Source organism: Sparus aurata, chromosome 4, assembly GCF_900880675.1.
Source record: "Sparus aurata chromosome 4, fSpaAur1.1, whole genome shotgun sequence".
In the NCBI taxonomy this organism is placed as follows: domain Eukaryota; kingdom Metazoa; phylum Chordata; class Actinopteri; order Spariformes; family Sparidae; genus Sparus; species Sparus aurata.
This window is the reverse complement of record NC_044190.1, coordinates 18259033-18275679: the sequence shown is the minus strand read 5'-3', so window position 1 is coordinate 18275679 and position 16647 is coordinate 18259033. Positions and strand designations below refer to the sequence as shown.

The following is a 16647-nucleotide window of genomic DNA, read 5'->3' as shown; positions in this document are numbered from 1 at the left end:
TCAGAGCCCCTCAGCGCATTGCATTGCATTGCCAAGGGATACCGATGCTCAGGTGCTCGTCTCGATCTCCGGCGATTGTAGACGAGCAGGAAAAAAAAATCGAGCAGAGACTCGTTTTGAAGCGTTTCACCCTGTGAGGATTCTTCCAGAGATGGCTGACATACTGCGGCTGGTGTCAGAGGCGGACGGACGGACTTTACCGACTCTCTCCCAGCTGTCTGAAAACGGTCCGATTAAAACTTCTGTCTTCTTTAAAGCAATGAAACTTTGTCTAACTGTTCGTCCAGCTGCTGCCAGTGTATGTCCTGTGTATACAGAGCCAAGAGAGTGCGCATGTGCCATTCACGATGCCAAATAACCAAACATCGTGCGTTTTTTTTTTTTTTTTTTCAGATATTAACTGTATCTGGGCAGATGTATCCTCCTACATTGAACGTCAGATGACCTTACAGAGGGTTAGTCTATCTATCTATCTATCTATCTATCTATCTATCTATCTATCTATCTATCTATCTATCTATCTATCTATCTATCTATCCACAAAACCTACCTACCTATCTTGTAGGGGGTCCACCTGGCAGGACTGGGGACTTTCACCTTCTCTCAGCAGAAGGTGGACACAGGAAATAAGTTCACAGTGATCCAGAGACCCATCTTCCTCCTGGCTGGGAAACTCGCCCAGTCTCTGGGTTGGAAGCAGGTCAGACCCCTGGCTGCAGGTGAGCACATTTAAAACAAATGTACAGCCTATTTGTTGTGATATATTGCAATATAGGCTGTATAATAATGTTTTATAATGCTTTAGGTGACCCTATTCCTATATTCATATCCTCTGGAAAATTGGTGGGAGAGTAATTGTAACACATGTTTCAGTGTCCCTTTGTAGATGGCATCATGGCAATAGCTCTCAGGTGGACTTCAATGAATAATTCCAAAATCTGGGAAATACAGTCATTCACTTTCTTGCAGATATTTAGATGAGAAGATTGATATCTTTCTTGTATGGTAAATATGACGCTAACACCTGCCACCTTAGCTTTGCACAGGAAGTGGAACCAGGGGGAACTGTTAGCCTGGCACGGTCCAAACATAACATCACATAACATGCATCGCTTGTCAATTCTGTCAAAGTCTTAAAAAAAACCAAATTCACCATTTTACTGGTCCACGACCAGCTGAGCAGAGCTTCAATACATTTAAAGCTAAATGTCAAACTTTTTATTAGAAGCTGCTGTAAGCGTTGTTTTATTATTAAAATAACTGTAAAAACTAACAAAAGTAACAGCAAAAGACATTTTCTGGTGTAACTGTCGACTCAAACCAATCAGGACAGAGAAATGAAGCGACGCCTGCGAGCCTAGTTCAGGCAGTCAACTCGAGCTTCACTGCCATATACACACGTGATATGCTTCTCTCCCCCGACCATCTCACAAACGCACCCTCTCTATTGAGCGGGTTATTTAAACGCTTGAATTTCCCTTCTCTCCCTCTGGCTCGTCAATGCTGCTGTTGCTCTGCACAAGCATCACCGCCCGCTCTTTCAGCCCACCACCACCCCAGCATCCACCTGCAGGCTCTGTCTAGGGGGAAATATATTTAATCATCACTCCCCAACATCTCATGTAAACATATCCTCGGGGAGTGGTGAGGTCAGAGCCTAGATGGCAAAATCTAACATGTTCTGCTTGTAATAAACATTTCAAACGTGAGTTGTCTGACTGAACTCCATAAAGTGGCGGTCCTGTCTGCTGCTGAACTTGCAGAGAGCAGGATCCTGTTTACCATCAATTGTGGAACACGGCAAGCTGCCAAATCCAGCGGCTTATACTACAAAATAGGACATGCAAAGAAAAAGGAGAAGAACAGGGGCAAAGAAAAAGAAAAAAAGAAAGAAAGAAAGGAGTCCTGCAAGTGTGGTGACGTAGAGAGAAGAGAGGGGATTGCTAAAGGCAAAGAGAACGGTAGCAGCGGCTTTAATTAGTCTGCAGATGAAGGAAGTGTTTGTTGAAACTTTTCAAGTATTAAAAGGGCAATATGTAAGAGTTAAGATACAACAGTTTTGAAATCATAACATCTATGTATTGTGTCGTAGAGACGTCTACTGCAGTTAGTATGTTAACCAGCTAGCCCTAGCCTGGCCTGGTTTAAAACTTCTGGGCTGGTAGTATGAACACCAACACTTCCCCAGTGCTCGGAGCTCCCAGTTCAGGCTGCTAGCTGCACGGCTAACTCAGCTAACTGCAGCTACAGTTAGCAGCAGTAAGCTGTTTCTCTGGTGATATGCTGCCCCTTATTTGTTTTGAGTACGGATTCGACATGTGGCAAATTCTCACATATTGGACCGTTAAAAACTGACTTGACAATAACTGAGGATGTTATGTAATACTGCAGAGAAATAAGAAGCCTTGATTTAAGTAAAAACAGAGAGGATACGCTGGAAAATAGCTGCCCTCATGACTATAGATGCTCATTTGAAATTCTGGGAGGTGGATCAATCACATTATCTGTGTATGTATGTGTGTGTGTGTGTGTGTGTGTGTGTGTGTGTGTGTGTGTCCTCTTCAGCAACACATCTACCAGTGGTGCAACTGAACTTTGCGGCTGTGTCACGAGAGACTCCGTTCAGTCGGGACGTGGTGGAGGGCTGCGTTAGAGAAACTCTCCTGCTCCTCTTCAGAGCTTTGGCCTCTGAACAAAATGTGTTCCTCACCTTACAGGGAATCGGACTTCTGTCCTTTAAGAACAACAAGGTGCTCATACTGTATTTCCCGTGCTGTGATTCACATTGTTTTCCGACCACGACCGCTGTTTCGTTAATCTCATGTGATGTTATTGAAAGGTGAGGATGAAGTTCAGCAGAGATTTTATAAATGCCATGGATGGAACTGGCAGGCTGCTGCTAGACTTTAACAACGTGAGTATAAAGAAGTGAATGGGTGTGTTTGTACGGATGTACATTAAGTGTTATCGCAGATCGTACATATTTTTGCCCCTCCAGAGACCTGGCAGCAGCGTGTCTTTAATGTCGGGTGGACTTTCGAGGCTTCAGAGGCCACAGACTACTAACCCCATCACCCTGCCAACTGTCTGCTCTCCTCTGCCGGACGACAAAGGTGGTGACAAAGGTCTGTGGAGCTTGTCACCAGCTCCAGACCAGAGGAATGCAGGAGGTGAGAGAGCTTTTGGCACAAGGCTGACAATTTGGGATTTGGTTGCAATGAATCTAAATTAAGTCTTAACCAAGTGTTGAATCAAATCCAAACACTTTGAAATCGCTTATCAACTTTCTGCAAAAGAAAAAAAAAGGTATTTGTTCCTCACTGTGAGGTTGAGCTTGAGGAGCAGTGGCAGTAGAAGCTGAAATAAGCATGGTGCAATGTACTTTTATACATGCTTATAAACACATTTTATCTTGTTTGTTTGATATCTAACAAAGAAATTTGACACACTCCCTGAGAGAAATCACTCTCACCATCCGAGCCACTGATTGGCTGTTCAGCTAAACTGAAAGCCCCCATACTGCTGTATCATCCATAAATACACCAGTGCCATAAGTTTTTATCAGACATATTCTCGATTAGAAGTGGATGAAACAAGTGGTTAATACTATGGCAACAACAAGTGTTAAGTGGCCACTTCATATTTGTCATACATTCATGAAGGCAGTAATCTATCTTTATCAGGAAAGCAAATATTTTTCAAAGTGTCAAACCAGTGTTTCCTCTACATTCATTCAGAAGTGGTAGACCACCACAGTAAGAACATTACAACTGCAGCTAGCTTAAATGGGACACTGAATATTACAGTCTAGATAACGAAACAGAAACACACATATAGAAGAAATGAAACAAAGTTTACCTCCTGACAGTACAGCTGCAAACAACTAACGACAAACAACACTGCCAACTACTCCTTTAAGCTGTGACCTTGCAGTTCAAGATCAAGTGGTTGCACCAGCAGGCTGAGGTGGAGCCCTGTTTCAAATAAAACGTCAAAAAAGCTTTTAGTTTCTATTTGTTGCATAAAGAAAGCTGATCATGGTGAAAGTTAGATAAGAGATTAGGTGAGGCTTAAACTTTGTACCAAGCTGGAGCTGGCTACTGAAACTAATCTCTCTTCAAAACACAAGTAACAAGATGTAGCAGGCTGAGATACAGAAACGAAAGTGTAACTATTAAGTGAGGAATGACAGAATCAGGAATGACGGGTGTGGAGCATGTGAAAAGCAAATAAGTGCAGCTACTTTCAGGAGCAGTGAACCCACTCAGAGTGTTGTGTGTCTCTACAGAAGTTCCCCAACGGAGCGAATCTAAATCCCATCAGACTCCGCAGCCTGCCAAGATGAGAGCTGTCAGCCTGACTGAAGAACCGAGTCCAAAACCCCCAATGGAGGCCGCAGACAAGTACTTCACACACAAAGACACACACAGAGAGACAGACGAGGACACACGATCAACGGAGAGGTTCAGTTTGCAGTGCACAGAGCTGTTGTTTGCAGGTGGATGAGTCAGTGAGAACTGAGAGCTCAGTGGTGGTCTTATATTGTTACTGGCCTGAGGCCCCTTCCAGCTCCATCAATGATGCACAACAGGCTGTGGGACATATTCCTTCTCTGTCATCACTTGTCTGCACTGTCAGCCTCCCCCAAGGTGCTTTACTTGAGTATTTCCACATTATACTTTAACTCCACGACATCTCAGAAGTAAATATCATACTTTTTACTCCACTACATTTGTCTGACAGCTTTAGTTACTTTTCAGATTACCTTCATGCCCAGTTAAAACCACACATCGTCAGATGTGTTGAAGTTAAATGTTAAATGTGATAACCTGACAGTGTTGTAAAAAAAGTACCCAAAAGTCATACTGGAGTAAAGGTGTTAAAGCATCTGATGTTAAATGTACTTAAGTATCCAAAGTATCAGAATTAGAATAATCAAATACATTAATTTAATTTTTTTTTATTTTGACTCTGTTGTAGCATGTAATCTCCAAAGTAACTAGTAACTAAAGTTATCAAACACATGTAGTGGAGTAAAAAGTATTAAGTAGCAGAAAATGGAAATACTCATGGGAAGTAACCACAAATTTTACTTAATGACAGTACTTGATTACATGTACATTGTAAGAGCCACAAGATGAGAATTTAAAATATGTTGCATAATTTATAATTTCAATTTATTTCATGTGCATACCAGGGAAACAATGTCAAAAGATTTAAAAAAATAAACTCATGTTGATTAATATAATTTATGCTCCCTCTCTGATAAAACGTGCATATTGTACCTTTAATTTGGTGAGTCATGTGCGCAGTTGACTGATGCTTTGAGCTGCGGCACGTACGGGAGCATATCGTTTTTCTACCGTGTGACGGACTGTATTTTTTATTGAACGTTTTAAAATGGATTACATCTGAAGTTACTGTGCCTACAGCTCAGGAAGTGGCTTTTTTGACATCCAGAAGAAATGCCACTACATACATGTTACATTCCATCGCTAAAGAAGATGACACCAAGCTGTATGCGTACAAAGCAGACACTGGACAGTTTGCAGTGGTAACGAACCTCTCTACTCACAGGCCCACCACCTCCATCTCACCAACAGAGGTTGCTCCCAAACCGGAGGAGCCTCGTGGGAGTGTTAGCTGCTCTGGCCACGCTCGAGCCGGACAGGTGAGTGAGTGTGTGTGTGTGTGAGTTATGTGTGTGTGTGTGTGTGTGTGAGTGTGTGGGTAGGTGCAGTCATATATCTGTCCTGCACCATCCTTCTGAAACCATGCAAACGATGTAAGTAGTTTAGAAAGTGGAGAATTAAGTTAAATCCACAGTAACTTCGGGAAGTAGAGCTTGACAGTACAGTGCCTTTATTGCTGTAATAGCTTTATTGCTTTTACAGGAGCACAGGTCTTTGTCAAAGGAGCTGTGGGGATGTAACCAAACAAATGCATTCTCTACAAATTGTTCACATTTAAATGCTTGTGCGGAAAATAATAGGAAATTGTTCTATAATTATCATTTTCCTGTGGCTTTCATAGGAGCTGTGCTGCCTGTGTATGCAGCGGGCCCAAAACAATGTTCCGGTGTACCTGAGGGAGCAGCAGCAAGCAGAGGAGAAAGCTCAGGAGAAACTCTTACTGCTTAAAGAACAACTGAGAGACAAGCAGCACATGGCTGAAGAACAGGTGAGATAGTTGGAACTTTGAGTAAATGCTTGTGCCAAATAGACCGCTACAAAAAAACAACCAGTAACAACCAGCGCGTTCCCAGGGTGAGGGTCACACACCGGGACCAGTTTAAATTTAGGTGAAATATACAAAATATAAAGCGTTTAAGGAGTATAAGCAAAAAACAGTGCCTAATGGAACAACGACAGCAGTTAAGATAAGGAGGTACCAGTGTAACTTAAAAATGAACTGAAATAGTAGGAAGTAATATTGGAAATGAAATTGAAAGTAATGTTGTAACAAAACAGCCGGAGATATCTCTAATATCTGGATATTGTTACTTGTTTGTTTCAATCAAATTCTTTTTAATATTCTTATACAGAAAATAAAATCACATGGCGTCAAACATCTTGTCTAACTACTGTAAGTCACCAGCTTGTTGCTCTTATAGTAAAAATGCACTGTGGGTTATATTCACCTCTGGAGTGACACTTATGATGGCAGCGGAGAGGATGAGGGGTCAACAATGCTAATGTCAGCATCCTCATAATGACAATGCTAACCTGCTGATATTAGCATTCAGGCCACCATCTGAATCGAGCATGCTAACATTTGGTCATTAATGCAAACACAAGCAGGCCTACAGCTGAGCGCCGAAGAAATGTAATTGGTTTTGCAGGTATTTGGTCATACACCAAATGTTGTTATTAAAGTACATGTGGATCTGTTGATGGCGACAAAAAGTACGGGGGTGACCAGAGCTGACTACAAGATGGAGCTACACTAGCGTCCCCAGAGCTATGTTGCTAGTGTGGTTAAAACTGTGATCATGTGGGCCAAGTGGGCGAGGGCTTTCTGACTGTAAAAAAGTAGTATAAAAGCACTTAAAAGTGCTCGAAAAAATATAGCCATTTTATATGATTTATATGGCTCTATTTAAGTACCTACTTCATGCTGTCTGCTGCGGTGACTAAAGGTGTTTTGTGAGTGACCCGGTGGATTTGTTAGGAGGTAAAAGTTGCCATAGCAACTGCTTAACCAAACAAAAATGTAAAAGATTAAACACCTCAACAATTGAGGAGTAAAGGGTGTTTCCACACTGGTCAGGGCCAGAGAGCTGAGCAAACAGCGTGTATCCCCTTGTGAGGACTGAGGAAGATGTCTGGAACATGTGGAATATTATAAATTCAAAATTAAACAACCTTAAGTGTACGTTGTTTTTGCCAACATCAACAACATTCAATAAAACAGCCTCAACAAAACATGGCGTCCTTAAGAATTGGTTAGGAGCCAAATAAAGTCATTTTGTTAAAACCTGTGATGATATGTTGTGTTCTCAATGTCTTAGAACAAATAAAAATAGAATCAAAGGCACCTGTTTCTTTGTGTTCATCTGGCAGGCAAAGCTGAATGAGCAGCGTGAGCACGCAAAGCAGGTTGCAACATTCAACCTGCAGATGTCTGAGAAGAAAGAGAAGACTTACTGTCCTCTTTACCCTGTGAGTAGAACCTGGACATTCAAGTTTCAGTCTTTGTCAAGAGAGGAGCAACTGTTTTATTGGTTTACAGTGCAGCCAAACACGAAAGACGCCAATTTGGTTTTCCTGCAACTTTATTTCATGCTGCACACAGTGCACTTTCAGCAATGAGAAGTAAAAGTGCTCCTAATAACAAAATGTGGTTTCTTCTTCCTGTTCTATTACTTCCTGAAACATTTAAAACTTGAAAAAAAATTTTTTTTTAACAAATGCTGAAAATGTCAATGTCTTGTTTTTCAAACACATGTTGTCTTGTCTGTTGTCCACACAAGTGTAGCATGCAAGCGACGGAAAACAGTTTACCCCGCGCCTTTGTGCAGAACATCATGGACTTGCCTTGCACGGTCTTTCACTTTTACATTAATTTTGTTGTCTAATGTCAGGCGTTCATTTCATGTCTGCATCCTCACAAGCAGAAACAAGGAAGTGAGTAAATTAATGGCTCAACATTTTGCAGAGTGGACCGCTACGATTGAAACTATGTTTTGTGGTCGATTTGGCAGTGATCGGACCAAATTGCAAGGCTGCGCTGGTCATAAGAACTGCATGAATTTGGGGTAATTGTTTATGAACCCAAAATCGCAACTTCCTGGAGGGATGGAAATACTTTGTGTTACCTGTGACTGCTTCACAATAAAGGCCACCAAAGTGCTTTGAATGTGAAGAAGCAGCAGTGGGACGATTGATTTAACCAAATACAGTTCTGATAGACTGTGGGAGGGTTAATAGCAAAGAGTGAGGGTGAAAAGTTTTAGGATTATGACTTTTAAAACATAAAATCGTACTTTAAATATTGCAGTTTGTTAAAATTCAGTGTCTTCTCTGTGCTTCTTGTGTTCAGACTTCATTCATCTTCCCGGCTCGGCCTCTTACTCCTGTCAGGACGATTCAGCAGCATCGCTACATGAACGAGCTTCAGGGTCAGATAGAGAGCCGGCGGCAACACGAGGTTCGAGACCAGCAGACCCGTCTTCTCATGGAGCATCTAGACCACGTCCAGCTGGTCCAGGAGTGAGTCTGTGACAACGGTACTGCTCAGGCATTTCAGATCATCATTTGTGGTGATAACTAGCGCGTCATCTGTTGTGTGTGTTTTAGGTTAGCTTTGCAGAAGGCCCAAAAGCTCCAGCAGAAGCAGGAGAGAACTAAGTACTACAAGAGGGCTCTGGACACCCAGGTACGAGCAGAGGAGGTTACGTAGAGAATATTTTTTCTCAGAGAACATTTCAAAAGTAGCCGTCAAGCCAACAATATACAGTAAGACATCCAGTTTTGTATTTTTCTCTAAAAGAAGACGGGACCAGCAGTTCTCGAGAATACACAGTGATTACTTTTCCCTTTTTTGGTTTTGTCCGTAATGAGCGTTTGGTTGATAAAACAAAGGCTGGTGTTAATATGCATTTTAAATATATATATATAAGGTGAATTTAGACTTGTATTTCTCTCTGACAGTGCTTATTTTTTTGAAGAATCTCACTTCTAAATATGGATGATGAAGGATGTCCAGATGTGCTGTAGTGTTGTTCAGGCTGAGGAAGGTTGTAGGTCAAAGGAAGGCAGCAGAGTAAAGCTACCGCCCATCCTGCCAGTCAAGGGCCCGAGTGCAGGCAGGTTGCCCACTCTTCATGCATATACTAGAATATAATGTACTTCTGTCACATATAAGGTTCTACGTTTAACATCAAACTTTACTGTCCAAATTGTTAAACAGGATGTGGTTACTTGGTTTGTTGCTGTGTTATGTGTGTGTTGCAGAGTTCGGGTCAAATAATCCTGTCCTGGAAACAGTACTAACTTCAAAATTAAAGTCATCAATTTCAGGGAGAACTTGATTTACAACATTTCTAAATATATTTGGAAATATTAACAAACAGCAACAACATTTTTCTTTGGCTTTGTTTTGATATTTTGGGTGAGAAAGGACTTCACGTCACAAGGCCACATCTGGCCAAGGGGGAGTTTTTTGCACAATCCGCTCTGTGTTAATCAACATCTAAAATGAATCTGTTCTGTCCGGTAGGTGGGAGATAAGAAGTACACAGACCCTCCAGAGTGCCAGGCTGACAACTGCAGGTTCAACCGCTGTGAGACAGCAGCCAGTAACACCGAGAGCCGAGAGAGGGCGCAGAAGGTCACCTCTGCTTCTCATTGCTGCCATACATATTGTTTTCCAGTCACAGCCTTATCCAGATGTCAGAAATAACTACAGTTGAAGATGTTTAATTAAATGAAAAGTGTATGCTTTGTTTTGTAGTGGATGGTGGAGTGGGATACTGACTGAGAGGTGCAAAACGTCTCAATTGACCGATTTTTCATACTTGGAAAAAAAAAAGGATATCACCAGAGTAGCTCAACATAACGTCAAAATCTTTTAAAACTGAAATTCTTACATATTGCACCTTTAAGTAAACATAGTAAAACCACAGTGTAGAAATACTCTGAGGTAAAAGTCTAAAGGTGCAGCGGTATTAACAACAAAATGTAGTAAAAGTATCAAAAGCAAAGTTAAACTATGCCAACCATGTTATATATATATATATATATATATATATATATATATATATATATATATATATATATATATATATATATGTATATATATATATATATATATATATATATATATATATTATATTGCTGGTATTATTAGCACTGATGCATCAACATGTAAGCAGCAGTTTCATGTTGCAACGAGCTGAGGTTTGGCCGTAAGACAGCTTAAACTTTAAACGTCCACCAGATTTGATTTATCTAAGCTTTGTATAAATTCTTAACCAGCATTTAGTGGAGTACAAAGTACAATACACAATAAAAAGGTACTCTGAAGTGTTGCGACCTTGAAATATCAAGCAGCATAAGTACAGTAACATGCTCATAGATATTCCTTAAATCCACATGGTTTTATTCTACATGACAGCTCTTCCAGGTAAACTTCGGTGCTGCCACTCAGAGGAAAAAGGAAGAACTTCATAGCCGTCAAGAACAGCTGGAGAAGGAGAGAGAAATTCTGAAACAAAGCAAAATGGAGTGAGTAAACAAAGTTGGAAGTGAAATAGATGCCAATGAGAAAGTGTAACTGATAGTAGTTTGAAATGTTTCCTGTCCAGGTTGCTACTGGATCGCATTAATCGCTTCGAGAAGAGGAGGGACATCAGTAAGTCGCTGGAGGAGGAGTGGAGTCGCAGTACGAGGCTCAAACACCAACGCGAGGAGGAGGAGAGGCGGTTTCTGAGGTGTGTGGATGTAGGCTCACCCTAAGCCACCATTATTAATAATGCTTTAATTAAAAGTTCAAATTCAAAGTTTAAATGCAAAGTTCAAATTCGAAAGTCAGAACTGCCACAACACTTGTGATCTACTGTACTTTGATCTAGAAGATACATTCCGTCCTTCATCATTCATGCAGGACGACATGATTTCCTGTTTTGTTCTGTCTCCCGCCGGTCAGGTCTGCTGGTCAGCTCCTGGTAGATAAGCTTGAGGAGTACAGGCGCTGCTGCCAGTGTAAGAGGAGGACCACCAACTGTGGAGAGACCAACATCTGGAAGGACTCCCACTACCTCTCTGGCTCCCAGTTCATGATCTGATAAGCAGTGGAGCCTTCAGCAGGACTTGAACATCGAAACCTCACAAACTAAACAGCACCTCAACCCTCGTAACTCACCATGTGACGGCAACTAATGGTTGAATTTGCAAGTCAAGCGTTATTGAAGCGTACTTGGATGTTTTGGTGTGTACTGTCCTCTCTTCTTGCTCTTCTCCTAAATCAGTCTGTGGAGTTCATGTTTGTTGCTCTGTTATTTTCCCTAGTATATGGTTGTTTGTGGTATTTGTATGTAGTCATCCACAACATATTCAGCCAATAAAATATCTGCACATACACACTGATGGTAGAGGCTTCTGTTTACCTGCTCATCGGGGGAAACCAGCGATTCCTATGTGCTATTTTCTTTCTGCCAAAGTACTCTAGAAGGAAGCTTGCATCCACTCATGGACCAGACATGGTCACTACTGACATGTATCGAGTCCTTCTTGATGGAGTTGTACCATCAGTTGTAACGTCAGCTAAGCGGTGATACAGAATGAAAAATAGTTCCTACATGAAACTGCTCACAACAAGGTCTGTGGGTTATCTTGAGTAACCCGGTCGTGATTTCTGGGAAGAGACATTGCTGTTTTACATACATATATATATGTTTTTAGAATCACAAGTGGAATGCAATCTAGTTGTATTATATTTAAAATAAGGCAGACATCTCCACTCAGATACTCACACCAAAACAATCTAGATGGATAAATAGCACCACCTACAACAAAGAATATATTTTCTTATTTCGGCAAGAACTGTCCCTTTAAGTATTTCATTAAAAAAAAAAAATGTAAGAAGAGATAGCATCATCAGTCAACAAGTAAAGCCTTATGTCATTTAGCATACACTCTGTATGCTGCACAAATTTAACAGCCTCAGTAGATTTCAAGTTGTATAAATAAAACTGACTTGACTCCAGCAACAGATTTGGCCAAAGCTCACAGCAAATAAAATATATTTTCCTCAAAACATTAAATGCAATAAGCCTCTTTTTGGGCTTTCCCCGCTCACCTGTTGTTTTCTGTATGTGTGTTTCTTTAGGTTTAACCCTTTGTTGCCCACATTTATGTTTCATTATGTATAGTGCAAACAGATAAGTAAACGAACAAAGTCCTGCGGTTCTCATTTAGTTTGGTCAAAAAGCACAGTGTGTCAGTGTGGGACTGCACTTTTGGAGGCAAAGTTCGGAAGAAGCTAATCACTAAGTAGCTACAGTAGCGAGCATGTAACCTGCATGAGGGCTTCCATGCAGTTTGCAACAAACACGAATTCTCTCTCAGTGCCGTCTATGAGAGAATAAAGAAGGCTGGGTCATGTTACATTTTTGACCATGAAGTTTTCTTCTCACGCAAACTATCATGGTGCGCTACGATAAAACAATGTTTTTAAATTCTGAAACGGTTTACAAATTTTGTTTTGTTTTTTGTCAGTGCCTGTCCTTGTGTTAGGACTTCACATACTTCGAAGGCTGGCTGTCCCGTTTCTGACCCTGACGAGTAATGAGGGAAGTTCTCTCTGCTAGAAGACACACATACAGACAAGTACATTATTTACAGAGAGATCAAATGCAAGAGGACCCCAAGAGGCCTCATGTTTCTGAGCACTGTGAGGACAGAAGAAGCAAAACGCAAGTCTTCATCAATCATTGTTGTTTTTCGTTATAAACGTTGATTGGATTAAAACAAATTGGAGCGAAGAGAAAGTGAAGAAAATAAAAGAAGATGAGGATGAAAGAGGGTTTGTGTATTTGATATAGCAGTGTATGCAATTTCTCTGGATGATAAATGTGTAGCAGGATCATGACAAGAGTCTTCTGGATGAAGTCCCAGTTCTCTGTGAAGCCAAAACTCCCCTTTTAATCAGTTCATGGAGGCATTTCGAAGGTCTTTGTACTGAAACAGAACTGGCCCACACACCAGCTGATTAATGTGTTATCTGGGAGTTGGATTGTGTGTATGGACGAAGCGATGTGTGTGTGTTTGCATGTGTGTGAGACATATCTTATATTCTTATAAGCTTATAAATATGATCTGATGAGCTACGCATGGGGAAATCCAGACAGGAGTCACAGATAAAGTCATAAATGTGCCAAAGAGCAAATCTGAATCCAGTCAAAACTCCCACGTCTCTGTGGTCCTCAGCCTCAAGTGTTTGGATGTAACTTTGTATGACCCACCCAAAGTCCAGTGAAGTGTTATTGTAGAGATTTAACAAGCCTTTGTTGACTCTCCCATAAGCATTGGCCCAAAACTCTCAAAACCTAAGTGGACTTGTTCGAGATGAACCCTTGAAGAGGGAGCGACCCTGTCATTGTGACCATACCTATGCTGATGTTTGGACTTGTGCTGGAGGAAAAGTGTGTTTAAAGGTCCAATTTGTAAGAAAGTAGATTTTTGAGTCTCATTCTCAACTCGTCAAATACTGAAACTTTGGGTTGGCAGCCAACCTGACCTTCAATCCAAAAGCGTCAGTATTTGACGCACTGGGAATAAGACTAAAAAGACTTTCTTAAAAACTGGAACTTTAAATGGACCCGGAAATAAGAAGTACATATTTTTCCTTTTACCTATACTGCTATTTATCTATCTAGACAGTTGATTCAAGTTGCAGAGTTTGGGAGATAATCGTGCAGCTCTTTTGGACTCTCCAAATGTTATTTGGAGAGTCCAATGAACGTATGCACTGATTTAAGTCTTTTCTGAGCCACAGTGCGTTAAGTGACGATGTTATTTCACAGTTTGGCCACTACAACAACTAGCTTCCCAGCCTAGCGCTCTTCCTTGGTGCTTGGGAGGAAGTCATTTATGTTTCCATCCAGCCCTGTTACGAACACATGCCTCTCCTCCATGAGTGGAAAGATGCTTTCTTCTGTGCGATGATACTGTTGGTGAGTGTAGTTCAATAGAAAGAAAATAGACCCTACACGAACCTGCTAACAACGAGGTCTGTGGATTATCTTGAGTAACTGGGTGATGATTACTGTAAAGAGACATTACTGTTGAGTTTTAGAAGCAGAGTATCACCTGGTTCCATCACACTGGAGAGAAGACAGACATCTTGATGGCCGATTTCTCCAAAACTACACAACTAACCCCAAAACAAGTTGGATGAATATTTCTAGCGGAGATCACATCCTCTCCTGGTCTTTTGGACTTCAAAGTTTTAAATACTGAGGGTTTAAGGCTTGGAATCAGTGACACAAACATTAGTTGTGTGTGAACTCATCAGGAGTGTCTTTGATTAGGCTCAGTGAGGGGATGTCGTCTAAGCTGAGTCATTGGAGTGCATTGTGGGGCCATCAGAGGGGTGGAGGGCACCGCCTCATAGGGCATCTGCGCTCCCCTCTGAGAAGCAGACAGCATGAGACCGACGGCAACATACTTTAAGTTGTTTGTCATGCACACAATGACTGTGAACTCTCACAGGGGGGTTATGTGAGGACGGGTAAAGTTACATTTGGCTGAAATGTCAACTTGTTTCCTCTGGAGAAAATCTGTGAAATGTGGGAAATTAAGGAATCTTGTGAAAAACTAGTGAAGACTGTCCATTTCCCTTTGTTTCTCTCGTCCATCACCCTTTTTTTGTGTGTGTGTGAGTGTGTGTGTGAGTGAGTGTACTTCCGTGTTCCCAGATTCCCAGGCCTAGTTGATATCCTTTTTAGTTTTGCTGGCAGTCAGAACGTAGTTGGCGTTTTGACAGCTAGTGTCCAGATCCAGATGTTCCCACCCTGCCCACACGCCAGCCCACAGTGACAAGAGCACAATCCCCGTTAGCCAAACATGTCGTGAGAGTGGGTGGGCCGTGTCACTGAAAGACAACCAACACATGGTCACTTGTTTATACTCTTAGAGACACTAATGGGGAGCAACATGTGTTTATGTCCGCTGTATGAGCAGCCACTGTATGGATCTTCCAATTTTTGAGGCAGTGTGAATGGGACTCTGGAGAGCAATACAATCAAAAACAAAAACACAAGAGCAACAGTGTATGAAATTGACTGTCTATGACTTCTTTAAACTGCAAATATTAGCATATCCGGATAAGTAGGATCATCTACTGTTGTAACCGAGGGTTACTAACAAGACCAAGAGCATTATTTAATACGTAAAAGAGCGTCCCAGTTGCCAGAAAGAAATGTTATCAGTTAATATTACTGCAAACCACAGACACATCCATTCTGACATTTGGACAAAACATGCCTTATCCGGTTAATATTCAGTGTGTATTAACTGACTTTGACATCAGGCGGTGGAAGGAACAGTGGTGGAGTTAGAGTTGATGAGGATGTCAAATGGGACGGCAGTTCGAGTCTGCATTGTGACATTTGTAAGCGTGACACCGCTGGTTATTTTTAAGGAGAGATGTTTGTGGCGACCACAAATAGGTGGTTTTTAAGGACAGCTCGGGACATTTCCAGCCGTGTTTGTGCCGTCCAAGAGATGTGTTTTAAGCCAAGCCATGATGTTTTCCTAAACCCAACAAAGTGTTTTTTGTGCCTAAACCCAACCAGAGCATAAGCAAAACATTGTGGGAGCAAAACAGAAAATTGAACCTAAACAAAAGTAAACTTGCAGCATAAAGAAATGAACAGCTTGAACTTATCTGGTGGTTTTGCAGAAAAGCACTTAGCTAACATTATTTATTCATAGGCTAAAAAAACTTGATCAAAATCTTTCTCACGGACAAAAGAATCAAAAGGGCTTTAACATATCAGACAGAACTGATGCAGATTAGAAAAGACAAAAGCCTTCAAAAGCCAGATCTGTTATTGATTAAACTCCTTTTTAGTTTGTCTGAGAAACAAAAGCCGTTTCCTGTGATGGAACCAGTGCAGACCAGAGCCCAGAAACAACCACGCCTGCTCCCTCAATCCCTGAACAGTGTGTTTTACATATGAACACGTGAGTGCGTGCAACACACTCACACACACATGCATGTGCACACACAAGATCAACAGCACACGACCAGAGGGCATGTCATGTCACCCACTCTGCATGTGAAAAACTCTAATTTCCTGTAAAAAATATACTTGTCCTGTTCTACTGAAGCCTCCCCCTTTCCTGTTCCTCTTCCGATCATAAAGGTACACTCTAATGGTTCACACATGAATAACCTCAACACACGTACACACACACACACACACCTACACACACACACACACACATATAAGCACTCAGAAGTGCAGCTCACCCCTCCCCTCCCGATCTCTATCCTCTTATCTACAGTATCCCTCTGCTTCTCCTTCTCGTCACCTCTTCTACTTTTTGACTTTGATAAATCTCTTCTTCCAGATGACTGCCGTTCCTCCTCCACCACCTGTCTACATATTGATCCCATCCTATTTCCATCTATCTCTTT

The 16647-nt window shown here is 41.4% G+C and overlaps 1 protein-coding gene across 1 annotated transcript; it reads left to right on the top strand.

The window, feature by feature from the left end:
- Positions 1 to 95: 95 nt before the first annotated feature.
- LOC115579820 (coiled-coil domain-containing protein 81) lies at positions 96 to 11584 on the top strand. Its single transcript, XM_030413503.1, has 16 exons — positions 96 to 227; positions 394 to 455; positions 566 to 719; positions 2566 to 2750; positions 2840 to 2914; positions 2999 to 3170; positions 4289 to 4403; positions 5578 to 5671; positions 6034 to 6180; positions 7563 to 7661; positions 8542 to 8711; positions 8799 to 8877; positions 9721 to 9831; positions 10618 to 10727; positions 10808 to 10933; positions 11149 to 11584. Exons 1-16 carry the CDS (start codon positions 152 to 154, stop codon positions 11285 to 11287), a joined length of 1914 nt encoding a protein of 637 aa, XP_030269363.1. The 5' UTR covers positions 96 to 151; the 3' UTR covers positions 11288 to 11584.
- The last annotated feature ends 5063 nt before the right edge of the window (positions 11585 to 16647 follow it).

Excerpts from the sequence above, each read along its gene's own strand:
- LOC115579820 (XM_030413503.1), top strand. The coding sequence starts at position 152 with ATGGCTGACATACTGCGGCTGGTGTCAGAGGCGGACGGACGGACTTTA. Across the intron at positions 3,171-4,288 it reads AGACCAGAGGAATGCAGGAG|AAGTTCCCCAACGGAGCGAA; the intron begins GTGAGAGAGCTT and ends GTGTCTCTACAG. Across the intron at positions 10,728-10,807 it reads CTGAAACAAAGCAAAATGGA|GTTGCTACTGGATCGCATTA; the intron begins GTGAGTAAACAA and ends TTTCCTGTCCAG.